At 38.5% G+C, this 17,525-nt stretch overlaps 1 protein-coding gene across 1 annotated transcript; it reads right to left on the reverse strand.

Annotated features, from left to right (window-relative positions):
- Positions 1-698: 698 nt before the first annotated feature.
- On the reverse strand, positions 699-14,867 carry LOC139651573 (secretory carrier-associated membrane protein 2-like). The gene is made up of 8 exons (XM_071528537.1): positions 14,766-14,867; positions 13,941-14,027; positions 12,200-12,311; positions 10,359-10,487; positions 8,566-8,725; positions 7,657-7,758; positions 4,385-4,502; positions 699-3,429 (listed from the first exon to the last, which is right to left on the reverse strand). The coding sequence occupies exons 1-8, from the start codon at positions 14,865-14,867 to the stop codon at positions 3,280-3,282; spliced, it is 960 nt and encodes a 319-aa protein (XP_071384638.1). The 3' UTR covers positions 699-3,279.
- Between the last annotated feature and the right edge of the window lie 2,658 nt (positions 14,868-17,525).

Here is a 17,525-nt window from a genome sequence, read left to right on the forward strand (position 1 = left end):
TGATTAGCCGTTTAAAATATGTGTAAAAGGTTACAGACGTCTAGGCTACAATGAGGCTAAATAGTTTAAAAGTGAAAGTAGACTCATACAGTTTACACCCCGTCTTCTGGGGTATATGACGAAAATAAAGCATTATCTTGTTCTTGTCTGGTGCGTATTTTGGATATTTACAGCTATTCATGCATTGTTTAAATATGTAATAATGTATTTACTGCCTAGTCTAAAACTTGATCCTGGGCTATATGAGAGCTAAAGTATAGATGCAACTTTGAAATGACTTTTGGTGCTCAGTGGGTCAGAGATCAACAAATATTAGGACATTTTGACATGTACATGAAAAAAATCCATTACATCTACTACCGACGGTAAATAAAGGCACAATGGAGTAATGTTTTAGAAAAAAAAGGGACTCTATTGGTTAGTTTGCCAGTTTGCCATTTTTATAACATTTTGGTGACTCCTGCAGGTTTTTAACAGGTTGATATTTTTTAATTTATTAGAAGAATGATTCACTAGTGGTGAATCAGAACAAAACCACAACCAAATATGTCACCAATGGAAAAATAAGCCATATGAGGGATCAGAATGACACATACAAAATATGTGGTATTATCCTTTAAAGTGAGAGAAAATTCCCTCCTCAAAGATTTCCCAAATATGCTAAGAATTTAGCCACTGAAATTTTAAAGATGTACAGAATTTATGTAAAACGTTATATCAAACCATTTTTTTTATTATGATAATGCAGTCTATACAGAGGCACCTTTCCTCCAACCCATCTCTATTTTTGGCATCTGAAATCTTCTGATGATCTTTAAAGTAAGAAGTAAGAAGGTGAGAATTTCAGTTTTCAATGAAAGCAAAGCATTTTTTATTAGATGCTATATTCAATATTGAAATACAAAAGGCACTGAATTCTCTTCTCCCAATACAATGCGTACAAAGATGTGTGAATTAACACAAATCTTGTAAAAAATAATAAAGCAAATATGATTGAACATTACATTAAACCGTTATCTGTTGCTATAACATCATTCTTTATCTCCAAATTTGCACTTACTTTACTCTTTAGGAATACTACTATCTGTTACATCCGAACCAATGTTTTAAAACAATACATCACATAAACATCTGTATGTCTTCCGATATAAGAAATCACATAGAAAATATACATCAATCCACAAATAATTTAGAGCTTGATGGTAATCTTTAAGGTAGAGGAAAGACTGTCCAGAATTGAAATGATGATGATTACAATGATTATAAACTAAAACAATCTATGATGAAAACTGAACCTGCAGATCAGTTCAATACCACAGCTGCATACTGCTGATGCTGAGAGAACGGTTCTGTTTAAAGAAAGGAGTGTCATATCAAATTCGCACTGCTCTAGCAAAAATTCAACATCAAATACACAACTGGGAAATTTGGGATTTAGGTCCCAGTTCGCCCGTCATATTCACGACCGTCAATCTCTACTAGAGCCGCGTCGATTCTGAGACAATTTCTACTTTTTCCAAATGTCTGACACTGTCTGAATGCCCTGCCGCACTGAAAAATAAAAAATATACGTGAAAAATAAACTCTCCTAACACATCTACTGTTAGTGGTAAATCGACAGAATAGGCTTTGGATTGTATTATCTCAGCCCATCAAAGCAAACTGTTTAAACTGCAGCTGTATATATTCATATATTTCATTAGACCTGTGATATGTTTCACTTTTCCCAGTCAGTATTGCACTGGTTACCTTAGGAACCAGTGACAATGGTAGTGAACAGGAGAAACAACTCCTTAGCAAGGCACTGTTCAAAGATTTGGTCAGCCATACTTTATTTCCTGCTGATTAAAAATCCATTGGTTTTGATGCTTTAGTAATAAAAATTGGTCTGAAGTGAAGCCAAATCCATATTCTACAATTTGTATTTCTAATTTAAATGTAGTTGTGACATAACCGTTTCCAAGCATGAAACTGGATGAAGCATAACTTTTGGATTTTCTCTGCAAACATCTTTACATAGAAACCATCAACTGAATACCAACTAATATTTGATCACTTTAATTTAAAGGCCGCTGTTCGTGTTGGTTGAGTAAAAGACAAAGTATGGAGGGAGCAGATTGGCTTTACAGTATTTCCACCAAATCTTCTGGCACAACACTTTTCTCTCAAAATGTTGGTTCCGGGCAGGAGTTAAAGGCACACTTTTAAAAACACACAATGAAAACACAGTACCTCAGTCTGAAAGCGATGGGAACTGTCTAACCTTGTGAAATTCTGTAAATCTGAGCACTTTTATGTATTCTTTTTCCTTTGTGAATAAGCTATATGACCCAGTAAATGGATAATTACAGTAAAAATAATAACCAAACCTGTCAGGCTAGACGCAGACAACGATTAACTTCATACACAACACCCTCCATTCAGCTACTATACATCCTGTCCTGTGGAATTACTTGTTCTTCTTCCTCTGTACATTGAAATTAAAAGGAAGACAAAAGAAAAGGGTTCAAAGACAAAAGCTATACAAAACAGAAAGAAAGAAGAAGGCAATCATTGACGAACAGAAACACTTCATCTTGTTTATATTACAGAATCAAGATCCACCACTGGTGAGGAAAACACATGCATACTACACACACATGACCATGTCAGCGCACACACACACACACACACACACACACACACACACGAGCCTTGGAGAAAGTGCACAAACACACATTATACTGAAGAGCATTGCCAAAAAGTGCACACGAAATACACAAAGCCAGGACACACTGAAATAGCAATCAGTCAACTTCATTCATGCGTTCCACCCCACAATGCACCTGATGGGGGACTTTGCCCTCCACTGCCCTTTTTTTTAACTGGGTCACCTTTGCTCTGCGGGAGATATTCTGAATGTGAAAAGCAAAGTTAACATGGGGAATTGCATCTGCATCGATGGTGGGAGTGGAAGTGGGGAGGGGGAGGGGGGGGGGGCTGTCAGCGCAGCCTCGCCTAGCTCAAGGTCTACACATTACAAGGTCAGGTCATGATTTACAGAAGTGCAGAAGTGCCACTAGATCCAAAACGCAAGAGTTGTGGCACCAGTTACCGGACCCAGAGTCACAATGACATCGAGGAAGAACAGCCGACGGGGATCTCAATAAACTGAAACTTCCTCATTGATTCAGCGAGGAAACTTAAGTTTAGTTTGGGATCTAGACCTGATAATCTATAGACCTTGATCTAGCCTAGCCTTGCCCGGCTGACCCGAGTTTAGCTGAGCCCAGTCTGGCTTTAGTTGTTCCCCTGGAAGGCTCCCTGGGCGGCGGAGGAGGCTGCTGAGCTGGCGGCCGTCTGGAAGGTTTTATTGGTCATGACGCCCTGGGAGAACTCCTGCTGGGCCTTCTGGAAGCTGGCCCCGGTCCGGCGGTACTGGCTGTGGACCTGAGGAGGGAGACAATGAGCGTGAGCAAATGGCTGCCAAGTCAAATTCATTCATATACTGTAGGGATTCATCACAAAAGAATGTCTCAAAGGAGTCCTCGTTTATTTTCCCACTGACAAATACAAAATAATTTCCCATGAACAATTAAAGGTGCATTAAGTACGACCGTTTACTGTCCCAAATGCACAAAATGATCATTATTTATCTGCGGGGGTTTGGTAGTGTTGTTGATCAATATCAATGACTATTGCCGAGATTTCTGGCTTTTAAAAATGACTTTCTGGTCGGTACTCTGTTTTGGAACAATCCCCTTCACTTCTTCACTAAACATCTATTTTGGATTTCTGCTCTAACTGGCTATCTTACTCATTCTATTGTGAAAATGTGAATTTATTATTTTTGTTTAGGCTACTCTGAGCTGTGCCAGAGACCTGGCTGTTTTTGCCATTCCTTGGTCGCCGACAGAGGCTGATAAAAGTCAGAAATAACTCAATGCCCCTTTAACTACATGAATTTAACCAGAACAGCTTAACAGATACGGTTCTACACCAAAACAGCAATATAACACAATAAAAGTACAATCTAAAACTAAATTTTGTCTTAAGCAGCCCACAAGTAATTACAATTAATAAAGGAAGATCAACATGAAAATTGAATGAATATTTAACTCATTGTACTCTAATGTAAATTTATTAAGTCAAGCCTTTCTCAGAGCTTTGAATGCAAAAACCAGAGGACGAAATGATGACTTTCCCTCCTAGGATTTTAAATACAAGGAAGTATTGTAATTTTAAGGCCACAGTTCCTACATGTTAATACCAACAACAAAATTCGTACTCTGTTGAGATTAAAAACACAGATTAGTCCAACGTAAAAACAGTTCACAGTTGCTTTACGCAGCACAGAGTAACATTTACCACATTAAAATATAATTAAATTATATAAAGCCCTCACCATCTTGAGCAGAATGACGGACAGCACAGCGCAGATGGTGAAGAAGCAGGCCACCACCATCATGATGGCTCCCACTGCCTTGTTTTTGCCGATGGCGGTGAACGAGGCGATCCAGCCGCTGGGGTCAAGCAAAGACGGTGAGTTAAAGGTGATCAGAGAGCAATTTGAGTAAAACTGAAAGTCATCTTCCATGGCATAATGTGGTCCAGTCAAGGGACAGTTTAGATTTAGCTCGAGAGAAGAAGACTGTGTTTAACAAGCAGCAAGAAAAGCTAATGAGGTAAATGCAAAAACAGGAACGAAGTGGCAGAATGAGGACTGTCTGTCATGAAATTGTGATTTGTTATTTATTTATTTTTTTGTTTAATTCTTTTGTATCCTTTCTTGCCTTGTAAAGCACTTTGTGGCAGACTTAATTTGTAAAAAGTGCTTAATGAATGTATTTGATATGTTTTGGGGAAATAATATATGATTTGATTAGATAGGTGAAAGAAGTGGGACATTATTTTATCCTTCATAAGGAAACATGTAGATGATATAACTGAAGCTGAAGGCTTTTTTTTTTTTTTTTACTAGTGTAATACACACTACAATACTTTTAGTTTAATTACACTCACTGGGAAAACAAGAGTCAATGAAGATTTTTCAGACAAATCTTTACCAACAACTCATTTCAAGTGCCATACTGTACACAAGTACAGCAAAATTTTGGGACCATTACAATATGGATACAATGCTCTAAAATACACTGTAACACTGTTTTGAAAAGTGTGTGTGGAATCTCACCCAGAAGTACCTTTTTTTTTTTTGGAGCATGTTGTTGACGTTATGCTACTTTGTGAGTTCAATCTTATCAACAAAAGAAGAGCCACTGTCTCACTAATTTAACACCAACAGCAAAGTACCGAAAACACTGAAAGTCCCCGACTGTGTCTGTTTCATTATTATGAAAAGTGTCATGATGAAACGAAAAGTGTTATTATGAAACGGATAAGCCACTTGGACAAGTATCATTATGAAATTAACCTGTTATTATGAAATAAAAATTAAATTAAAAGTAATCAAAAAATCATTCTATGACATAATGAGTGGAGCTTTATTTAAACTTGTGTAATTATTTATTTGATAAAGACATTTATTTATTTTATTTTGACACATTAAGTCCTCCATACTGGCTCTTACTGTCTGAGCCCGAGGCTAGGCAGGCCCTAAGGAGTTTAGGCTGGAACAGTAATAACAAGTATGTTAAAAAAAAATTCTCAAAATTTTAAATATCTTCTTATAATACATTTCTACAGGGTGCCTTTTATATAATTTGCTTCCTCATATTTCTTATTTACTCTTCTGTATGCTGGTTTTAAACCATTTTAAACCGTTTATCATTTATATGTATATGTTCATATCTTTATCATTAAAGATTTTCAAAACATTTAAAAAGCACTTTACTGAGGAGTAAATAAAAACAAAACAAATTTTAAACAACAGGAAAAAGTAAAGCCAGTGAGAGCAAGAAAGCAAAACATAAAAATAGAGGTTAAGGAGGATTAATAAAAGATCATTCCATAAAATCAAGTCTATACAAGTCAGTTTTAATGATAGTGAATTAAAAGATGATACTGCTTTAGCCAGCCGAAGTCCTCCAGCCGGTCGGTCCACAGTCTGGCAGCCCGAGGCAAAGGCTTGGTGTTAAATCTAACTTCTGAACTGACAGAAGTCTAGATTTGGCTTCTATTTATTTCTGTGTTATTGTCTGTAAAGCACATCTGTTTTGGAAAGTACTTTACTGTTATTTATTTAAAAAACATACAGGTTTATGCGGGCAGAAAAGCCAGAGTTAGCACAGGCAGAACAGAGCAGAGACCCAGCAGCAGAAACTTACAGTCGGCAGCAGACAGAGAGGCAGCAGGCTAGAGGCTGAAGGATGGAAAGTCTCTGCCAGAAGAGATGCAGGAGGCAGAAAGTGAAGAAGACACAAGACAGCAGCTAATAGACTGCAGATACTGAAGATCCTATCAGGAAGACATTTAGTATGTTGAACACAGTCACAAATACAAACACATTATCAACTATTTGTATTAGGATAGTATTAACAGATTCAAATTGGCTAATATTTCATAACAAAATGCATACATTTGCCAAAAAGGAAATGTTTTTTTTACAAACTTGTCTTTGTAAATAATGAACTAAATAGTTTATTTACAGAGGGATTTGTAAAGAACATTTTTTATGAATTCTTTCCAAATACTATGTAGGTTGATACTATATATGGTGAAAATTTCATATTTTGTTGACGTTTTTCCATGTAACATACCCCGGAAAATAGAAATGACAAAAGAGCCAAAAAAAGCTGATGTAAATGACCAGCTATTTTTGTTAAGCAGTATGTCACATTTGGTGGTCAGATCAACCAAATTAAGTCTTTTGCATACAGGGAATATGCAATTTTGAGAAAATGGCCATTAAAATATCTTTTTTTTTTTTTTTTAAACTAATTTTGTAGTTGGTGCACTTGACACAACAGATATAAAAACATATAAATTAACTATTTATAGGCCTAGTTGGTTTCTGATTACTGTTTTGTATATATTTTATTAAACTACCGCAGTTATAATCCAGCCGAAATCTCCATTTTCACCTTTGCTGCCTCAGCTAAAGGATCATGCCATGCTTGTGTGTATACGTGATGAAAATGTATACGACTGAACACATTTTGGAAACGTCCCTCATCACTGGAGACATGTGGCACATTCGTTTTTTTTCCAACCGTCCAAATGTTAAAAATCCCACAACCCACATTTCCTAGCTTGTGTGAAAAAGTGACACTCTACTGATGCTGGGAGGTCAGAGGTCAGGGTCAGCTACACACACACACACAGCGACCCTGGAGCTGGTGGGGATTCAGTGTCTTGCTCAAGGACACTTCAGCAGGGTGGATGCTTGCTGTCACCGGGTATTAAACTCAGGTCACAGTCTCCCTACTCACCGTGCCACCCTGCTGCCACCAGAAAGGCAGAGATGACTGTACAAACGATGTGATGTAAATGGAGTCATCACACTTTGCAACCACTGACAGTTACAGAACAGTTAATAAAACTCTATGATGCTGAGAGAACTGGATTGAGGAAATTACAGTAATTTATTTCCCTTTCTGAGCAGCCACTGTGAATAAACTCTGTCCTGGGCATCGTTTGGTCTCACCACACTTTTCTCCCTTTCCTTCTAAAACACATTTAAAATGATCACAGGTTACATATAGACAGAGTGTGACCCACCTGTTCCCCCACTTGGGGATGCCTACAGCCTGAATGATGAAGATGACCACTTGGCAGAAAAACACAAAGAAGAAGAAGAAGAAACTGAAGGAGCTGTCGGTCCTAAAAGGAGAAAACAATGAACAAGTGAGGGGTTTCGCTCAAAATGCTACATATGTTTTGCATGTGTTTGTTTGTGTATTAAAAACACAACAGATGAAGTTTGTGTATTAAAAACACAACAGATGATATCATCTAAAGGGTTACCATTTTGTAAACAAAAGGTCTTTAGTTAGCTTCAACAATAACCAAAAGTGAGTTTTTATTTCATGGCAGCAATCATTTCAAAAGAATGTGTCACATTTTTAAAATGGTGGGCATCTTATTTTGAAATCAAACTCTACAAATAAAAAGTCTAGCCAAAAGTGTCCATTGAACATATCAGTAGCTCTGTCTATATAGCTCAATAAAAATGAATAGCACTGCTGGACTTAAGTATCTGATACTATAAAAGAAAATTAACATTATACCTACATATACCTACATATCTACAGGAGGATATAAACTGTCTCTAGTAGCAGAATGCATAACAGCAACACTTGAATAACATCCAATTTTATTTTTTTGTAAGGTATATTTTCTTTGGCTTACTATGGTATTTTAAGAAGTAGGGATAAGCCAAGGAACACAAAAAAATATCCTGAAATAACCTCTGAAGTGTTGTTAACAATGAGGTATGAGATATGAAAAAACATGGCAGTTGTACAAATAAACAGGCATCCAACTTTCTTGAAAGATCATCCGGGTATCTGTTTGAGCAGCTTTGGCTTCCTCTCAGAGAATCAGGCAAGGCCATTTATTAGTTTATTCAACAGGGACAGTGGATGGTTACAGATTTACAGCAAAAAACTTTCACAAGGAGAGACTCACTTGAAGGCCTTGTAGACGGGCCGGTACCAGCAGAGGAAGGAGCAGGGAGCGAAGAGGATGAGCCAGAGGATGGAGAGGCCGAAGTCCACGCCATAGACAGAATCAGTGGTGAAGTAAGCCAGGCAGGCCAGCAGGTTGAGGAACAGCGTCACACAGTGGACTGGAGACACAGAGGAAGACACAGGAGTCAGTCATACCAATACTGATAATAACACTACCAATAATCATCATCTTCATTTATATAGCACACACAAAAGTGCCACATAGTTGACTGGAGAGACTACTACCACCACTAATAGTACTGCTACTACTAAAAACACTTGACTAGCACTTTTCTAATTATAGTTCCCAAGAGCTTAAGACAAGGAATAAGAAGTTAAGTAATACTAATAGCAGATTGGAGATTGTCTAAAGAAAAAAAAAACATGGTAACATTTAATAAAAGAGTTTGGATCAGATTATGGATCAGAATGTGTATTACAAGGAGGTTATGAGGATCACAAACAGCAGGAAAAAACAGGAAAACCATCATCTCCTGTTAGAAATGGAAGAGAGCTGACTTTAGAAAGCCAAAAACAAAAAGAAATTTTCTGATAAACAAAGTAAGTGGTGTAATACAAAAATAAATCTCAGTAAAAGGCAACAAGACTGTTAAAGGTTACATCCACCTCAACATAATACAATACACTCACTGCCACCAAAACACTGCACCTAACATCAGACACTATTCAAAGAAACCATCATTAGCCGGCAAGAGTATGTTCTGCCTGCAGTGTCTGTAGGCCGCCACAAGGTGGCAAGTTTCCCTTTAGCAGCAGTATGCACCATGACACCAGTATATCAGTAATCACAAATTAAAATGTGCTCACAAACACTCACATGCACAACAGGACTGGTTAAGAAACAGCACTAAACCAAGTTTTGCTATATCAGAGCATCAAAAGACATCAAAAAGGTTGTAAATGTTGTATTCTGATAATGAGATCTCAGATTTTCTACAACATCAAGGCCATTTTTATTCAGGAAGTCAAATGAGCATGTTCTGATTCTATCTAGAAAAGTGAAAACAGTATGTACAAATGTTAGAGAAAAACACCTACTGCACAGAGAAATGTGTTTCAAAGTATTTCAAATTTCAAACGGTATTCAGCCCTGGCACTAGGGCTGGGCAATATATCAATATTATATCGATATCGTGATATGAGACTAGATATCGTCTTAGATTTTGGATCTCGTAATATCGTGATATGGCATAAGTTTTGTCTTTTCCTTGTTTTAAAGGCTGCATTACAGTAATGTCATTTTCTGAACTTACCAGACTGTTCTAGCTGTTCTATTATTGGCCTTTACCCACTTAGTCATTATATCCACATTACTGATGATTATTTATCAAAAATCTCATTGTGTAAATATTTTGTGAAAGCACCAATAGTCATCCCTACAGTATTGTCGCAATATCGATATCGAGGTATTTGGTCAAAAATATTGTGATATTTGATTTTGTCCATATCGCCCAGCCCTACTTACAACTGAACATTTAGCCCACTTCTAGAAAATACCGAGATATATATTGTGTATCGCCATTCAGCCTAAAAATACCGAGATTTGATTTTTGGTCCATATCGCCCAGCCATACCTGGCACATACATTCACACCCAACATCTGACTATAAACATCCACGGGCAGAACACCATCTAAGCGTGCTTACTTAAACATACACAGCCAAAGTTAGTGCTTATTCATCCACAGGCAGTGAATTCTTTGCAGTTAGTACATGATCTTAGTGCACTTACACATCCAGAGATAGTACATCATCTTGCAGACCCTCTGGTACTCCAGGGGGATTTCCTCGGAGAAGTCCTGGTAGAAACATGGCTTGATGGGGAAGCTCTTGGGAAGTGGAGGCCAGTTGTTCTCTTTGCCTGTCGAAACAGAGACAACAGCAACCCCGTTAGCTGAAGAGCTCATTTCCAAAACGAGATATCCACCACTTCAGAAAAGCGACAACAATTCTGGCAAAATTATTGTGGATAATAGGAAAACTCGTGATTGAATGTTACTGAAGTTATCAGCTAGTTTAACTTTATCTTGTCTTTGAACAATTTCTCAAGAGGGGATCAAAACTGTATTCATCAAGAGTGTGGGAGTCGACACAGCACTCCTACTCTGGCAGGCTTAATAATAACTGATCTGATTTCTCACACATTACCATTCAGAAATATTACATTGAGGGGAACATAGAGAAATATATAGTGTGTCCTTTTTCCTCAGCTGCACCTTATTTAATAAAAGATGTTAGAAGCAATTTAGTCTACAGACTATTCTTTCTTCGTTCTTTCTTTTTTTTTTTTTTTTTTTTTTTTTTTAAGATTTATTTTTGGCATTTTATGCTTTTTTTATTAGACAGTTACAGTGAGAGAGAGACAGGAAGGTATGGGAGAGAGAGTGAGGGGAGGACATGCAGCAAAGGACCACAGGGCTTCGCGCCCCTCTTCGTTCTTTCTTTGAGAGGGAACCACTGCTACAAACCTTGAAATATATACTATGCAATATAAAAAAACAAGTAGGCTTTCAGCTAGACATGTATGGTAGATTTTCCATGCTGCAGGTTAAATACTGTTCGCTTCAAAACAGCGCAAACTCAACTGTAGCCAATTTTAGATATGCTATCTTGTGTAAGAGATATATTCAAGGAGGTCAAGTACTATATATACTGACAATAATGGACTACCTATACAGCATTGCTTGCACAGTGCATGCGTCTTCCTAATATACTGTAATATGTTCTGATTATGAGAGCTTTCAAGTTTCACATGTGCCTACATATTGTCAGGTTTTCTCTACATATGGTTCCTCCATCCTCCAAAAGTTTTATTTATTTATTTTATTTCACCTTTATTTATCCAGGTTAGCCTCATTTGAGATTAAGAACCTCCTTTTCAAGAGGGACCTGGCCAAGAAAAGTATGCATCGTGTCCGCATACTTTTGTCCATGTTGTGTAAATGGAGGTGTGACATATAGTTTTTCCAGCGCATGTCTTCATGTCTACACACTACTGTACATACCCAGCAAACATTTTGATGTTGAACAGACGCTGACACGGGCTGCACCAATGCTGAAAACCCGCATAAATACAGCAGCAAAATAAAAGTTGAGGTTTCTTGCTGATATTGGTTCAAAAAAGTTTCCAATGGTGTTTTAATATAATTTTTTACTGTGCCATAATATTATATTGTGAAAACATTTGGATTGACGTTGAACTTGGCCACCTCCTGCATGTCGCTGTCTGTAAAATGCTTGCTTGGTATACAGTATATGGCCCCCTGTAGACCGGTTAACATGAACACAAGCACTTTTTTGGCACAGTCTGTATATAGGCTGTAATATTTCCACATAGTGACTCTCTCATACTCTCATATTCCTGTCTTTCTCAGTATGTTGTGCTGCTACTGATACTACAGCAGCTATTTTGGATCCTGTGAATGCTGGAATCCATCATACTAGAGGAGAGGAGAGGAGAGGAGAGGAGAGGAGAGGCTCTGTCACATGGACACAACAACAAATACTGTAGACAAATGTGAGCCAGCAGCAGCACAGATCAGTCATTGTAAAGAAGGGAGTGTTTCTACAGACCTCCGGGGCCTCTGCTGTGCAGCTCCTGCTCTCTGCGCTCCAGCTCAGCAGCTTTCCTCTCCAGCTCCTCCTGCTGCCTCAGCAGGTTGGCCTGGGCTGCAGCTGCTGTCGCCTGAAGAGAGAGAGGCACAAACACTTTATTCACCGAGCGTAAAGAACGTACAGGAATTTGTCTTGGTGAAATTGGTGCAGAGAGATAGACAACTGTCAGACTTTCACAGTACTGACACATGGGCACAGGGACAACAGGACCTAACATTCAGTGCAAGGAGACAGCGAAAGATGTATGATAAATATACAAATCAGCTGACATATATGATCAATATCCACCAGTCACTATGACTGGGAATTATGTGAGAGGCTACATGTAGAGGAGTCAACAGCCATTCTGAGCGTGTTCAAAAATGCATATCTGCATGTTTCAAAGTCCATGATATGAAAGGACAAAAAATTATATTTATGATCTTCACATTTTGATTTGCTGTCCGACTTGACAGAAAAACGGAGCACATGGTTAAACTGTGGGCCATTCATGAATATTTATGAGGTTACCAGTGGACCGAGGAGGACTCATTATAATGTTGTGTAAACTGAGAAGACGTTGCTTGCGTAGCCACCAAGCATCCTCAAGTAACACATTTAACCCCTCGCTATCTGAGAAGAGATTACAGCGATGCAGAACGCATGGCTCGCTCTACAGTCACGCCCAGCTTATATAGCACTGCTGATCTTTACCGCAAATAATTTGATAGATCATTATCAGGTTTGGGGATGGGTGCACTTTTTTTTCCAGATCATATCGACAAAGCTCTGGTTTCTGGTACCGGAGGTGAAATGAAGACTTCCTGTATACGTTAGATCTCACTGTATTCACTACTCTTATGTCTAAAAAAAACAAGTAAACATGTCATCCCCCACGAATGATGCAGGCACCCCTTGGGCCAATCAGAAACAAGATGCATCATCCCTTCAAGTTTAGTCAAAATTGGACCGGGTAACATTTGAGTTGAACATTTTGACCTCCACCTATAGCACCCCATAGACCTTTCTCAGCAGCATGGCTGACGTTCTTCCACAGGGAACAGATCGGTTCTCACCATTGCCAGCAATGTTAAAAAGCTAACTTTCTGTCTGTGATCACTGATTTTGTGTTTCAATATAGTGTATAACACAATACAGGTGTTGTTACTGACATGCCTTTCTGTTTCTGTTGTCAGACTGCAACACTATAAAAAAGTGATGTGATTAAGGGTCACAAAATGCTAACAGCACAGAAATTACCGTTAGCCTTTATTAGCCAGTTAGCATTTTGTGACCCCCCATCAAATCACTTTTTTATACTCGAGCAGTTGTCTGAAACTGAAAGATATGTCAGTGACAACACCTGTATTGTGTATACTATGTTGAAACACAGAATAAGTGATCACAGACTGAGTCGGAGGAAACAGAAAGTTTGCTTTTTAACATTGCTGGCAATGGTGAGAACCGATCTGGGGAAGAACCTCAGTCATGTTTGTAAAAAAGGGCTATTAGGAGCATTGTTTTCTATCTCAGGTGGAAGTGGGAGTAAATAGATATCTAGTTAAAAGTATAAATGACGTAATTAAAAGTGAAAGAGCTACTGTCACTCAATCTACTTAAACATGGTAACTTGAGTTGCTGTAACTAGTTAACTTTCCCCTACAGCAGATAAGTTACAGACTGGCACAGCGAGAGGATCCAGCAGGCTGGCATCGCTCACCTGGGGACTGGGCTCTGTAGACGGCTGTAACACCGCAGGCTGGTAGGGAGTGGTGGAGGCTGGGGTGGTGTGAGCAGCTAGGCTGTCCTGAAAAATAATACAACATACAGTGATCATAAAGGTGAGGAGAGGAGGAAGAGCAGGAGGAAGAGGAGGAGGAAGAGACCAAGAAAACAAGACGGGAAAAGAAGATGAAAGGAGGAGGGGAAGAAGAAGACCAAGACAAACAAGAAGAGAAGGAAGAAGACGACCAAGAAAACCAAGACACACAAGAAAAAGAGAAAGGAGGATGAGGAGAAGACCAAGGAAACAAGAAGAGGGGAAAAGAAGAAGAAAGAGGAGGAGGGGAAGAAGAGCAAGACAAGGAAAGGCATAGAAGAATAAGACAGATAGATAAATAAGAGAATAAGAGAAGGAGAGGAAGGAGGAGGGATCAAGACCAAGAACAGGGGAGAAGAAGATGAAAGACGAGGAGGGGAAGAAGCAGACCAAGACAAACAAGAACAAGAGGAAGAAGGAAGGAGGAAGGAAGAGGAGGAGGAGGAGGAGAAGAAAAAGAGGGTATAGAAGAATAAGACGAAGGACTAGGAGAGGAAGGAGGAAAATAGGATCAAGAGCAAGACAAACAAGAAGAAGGAGGAGGATCAGGAGAAGGAGAAGGAGAAGGAGAAGGAAATGAAGGTGCAGAGGGACAAGAGGGAGAAAACCAAAACCAAGAAGAAGAAGAAGACAAATCTTCATATCGCACTTTTCAAAGGTTTGTTACAAATTGTTCACAAAAACAATAAAACAACAAAATAGTGATGCAGACTCCAGCTGTCTTACCGTGGGATGGGCAGGGAAGGGGTTGAACTGTTCGACCGGCTCTATGTTAGAGTTGGTCACCTGGATGACAGAAGAGTCCTGGAACACCACAAAACAAAACATCGCTCAGTAAATCATCATACAGCCAGCTTATCTGTATATAGATAGGCTCCCAAGTGCTGAGGTTCCAACTTTGTTTCAACAATGGCATTTCAAGTCTATTTCATTGATTACCTTTACATGGACAACAATAATCTGACTACCGGCCTCATTCTAAATAAGACAATATTCCTGTTTACATGCTATGGAGCAAAGTCTGATTAATAGGACAAAAGAGAAGTCACTGGAGCACACGGACAGTTTAAGCCTCTACTGAAGGTGCAATTAGACTTGCAAATACAATCCTGAGCATGGTGACAGTTTCAGCCTCTGGACTTGTTTTTTCTTGTGTCAGTCATCTTTTTTTGTAAACAGGTTTGCAACCGCTGGAAAGTGGAGCATGTGTTGTCAAGCAGTTGAATTGCCGCTTGTGTCTCAAAAAGCTGCGAATACTCCGATAGTCATAGTTCAATTAAGGTGTAGGCCTATAAAATGCCGACTATGACCTTATTCGAGTTGAGGTAATCAGAAAACGCTGTTGACATGGCAATTTCTTATTCAGACTATTGTATTAATCGAGTTCATATCAGATTAGTAGTCACTGTTCAATATTGGAGCTTGTCTTTTGAGGTTGAAAATGTCTCTTGTCACTTCGCTAGAACCAAGACTAGTAGAAATGCAGCGTTTTGTCTGAAGACTCTTGGGGTCACGGGACATTGAACCTTGACCTTCCAGTTACAGGACGGTCTCTCTGACCACTCGGCCTGAGGAGGAGATTTGGTCCAAGGCTAGCAAGAGGTTCTAGCGGTCCAAACTTCTACACCACACCATCGAAGGGCATTCTACATTTTCGAATATTACTAACAATTTTTTTGTAATATTTCTAGAAGCAGAAGACAACTCTGCCTTACAAAGCTACAAAGCTAAAGGAGAGTATCTACATAAGATTAAGACAGAGTGAAACTGAGAAAAATTACTTCATTATCTTCATCTTCATTATTTCCTGTTCTGACAAAAGTATTCGTGGTACAGAAGTGGATATTGTTTAGTAGCACCTATGGGTCTGTTTTTTGTTAAAATGAAATCTAAACTTTGAAAAACACATCTTTCTGCTGTTTACCTTTGTAGGGCAGAACTGTCCCTTGAGAACTTTAATTTCCTGAGCTGAAACATTGTGTATAAAAAAGGTAGTCTTAAAAACAACAGGCCAGACTCAGAAATTTGTGCTTTGTGCTTTGGCCGAGTCTCAGTGTACAAAAACTTCCAGACGTTGTTGCAATAACCTCCAAGAAGGTCATGATGAATCATTACCTGAGAAGAACTCAGTTCTTAACAGGAGTTAAGGACTTAGGCAAAGAGCATTGGCAAATATTAATTGACTCTAGTGCTTTGACTCATTCAATGTGTGAAGACAAAGGAAAGGTCTGGATTGTTCTGGGAAATTCCTTCTTGGCCTGTTAATGCTGTTTTTCAGCTCGAAAAAGTTCTACAGAGGTTAATAGTGTAAAAACCATCATATAATGCAATGATTGTGTGAAATTATGTGAAATTGTGTTATAAAATACATTTTGGTCTATTCCTGTAAAGTGACTCATTTGTAAAATTCCCCGACTTTCACAGATAATTTATAAAATTCCCTGACTTTCCCTGTACTGGCAATACACAAGCACTTTAGTACTTTGCACTTTAATTCCTAAAGTTTCTTTTTAAGCCGTCGTGTTGTCAATGTCCAATGTATAGTCAGATGTCTTTTTTATGTCTTTAAGATGTCTTTATGTGAGGCAACTGTCTAGCATCGTGTCAAACACTCATGTTTTGTGATGTTTTTGTGATGTTTTAGTAGCACTGTGCCCAAGACAAATTTCCCCTCTGGGACAATAAAGTTTAGTCTAATCTACTGTCCGGAATACAAACATTTCATGATATTCCAGAAATGTCATGACCAGTGGGAAAATGTAGGCCTAATTATTTTACATATCTATATCTGAGTATTTTTTCAAGGCTAGGTTTAAGAGGTACATATTTAAAGTTTTGTAAGACAGCATTACACTACAGTTTCCATATATCATTGCATCTACTCTGTTGTTTCCAATGGGAGGGCAGCAAAGGGAATCTTATGAGTTGAGAGACTTGACTCTGCTTAATAGAACCCGCCTTGATACCACAGAAATAGAAAAACAGCAATGTTGACACAACTGAAACACAAGTCACCATATAGCCTATGAGTCATGCTTACAAAAGGCTGACCCTTCCAGTATTTAGGTCGATTTCTCCTTTAAAGGTGACGAGGCATGAGAAAAGGAGTTCACTACCAGAACGTCACATGATAGCACAATACGTCACTCACTCTTAACCTCTCCACTCTTCATGTGACTCAAAATGTGACCTCGCCGCCTATTACTCATCAGCTCTCGACACACCTGTAAGCATTCCCACTAGGAAAGAGACGGCTATGAAGAGTTTCACTTTAGGAGAAACAAAAACAGAGGTTCACTGCTCAGTAGCTCAAAAATACAATGGATCACATCCTCTAAAAAGTTTTGTAAGGACAGTCGTGAGATAGACAATACCTGGTAACACTTTACAATAAGGGTCACTAAGTTAAGGGTTAGTTAATGCTTAATAAGCATTAACTAACCCTTAATTAACAGTTAACTAATGTGTCTGGTAATCATTTACTAA

The sequence above is a fragment of the Centroberyx affinis genome, unplaced genomic scaffold (genome assembly GCF_046629955.1).
Source record: "Centroberyx affinis isolate AG114_WGS23_722 - 3 ecotype Tasmania unplaced genomic scaffold, CSIRO-AGI_Caff_v1 ptg001685l_1, whole genome shotgun sequence".
NCBI classification, from domain to species: Eukaryota; Metazoa; Chordata; class Actinopteri; order Beryciformes; family Berycidae; genus Centroberyx; species Centroberyx affinis.

Coding starts and splice junctions, on each gene's coding strand:
- LOC139651573 (XM_071528537.1), bottom strand. CDS start 14,867: ATGTTTTGTTTTGTGGTGTTCCAGGACTCTTCTGTCATCCAGGTGACC. Junction 14,028..14,765: donor CCTTCCCTGCCCATCCCACG/GTAAGACAGCTG, acceptor ATTATTTTTCAG/GACAGCCTAGCTGCTCACAC. Junction 7,759..8,565: donor CCCGTCTACAAGGCCTTCAA/GTGAGTCTCTCC, acceptor TTCTCCTTTTAG/GACCGACAGCTCCTTCAGTT.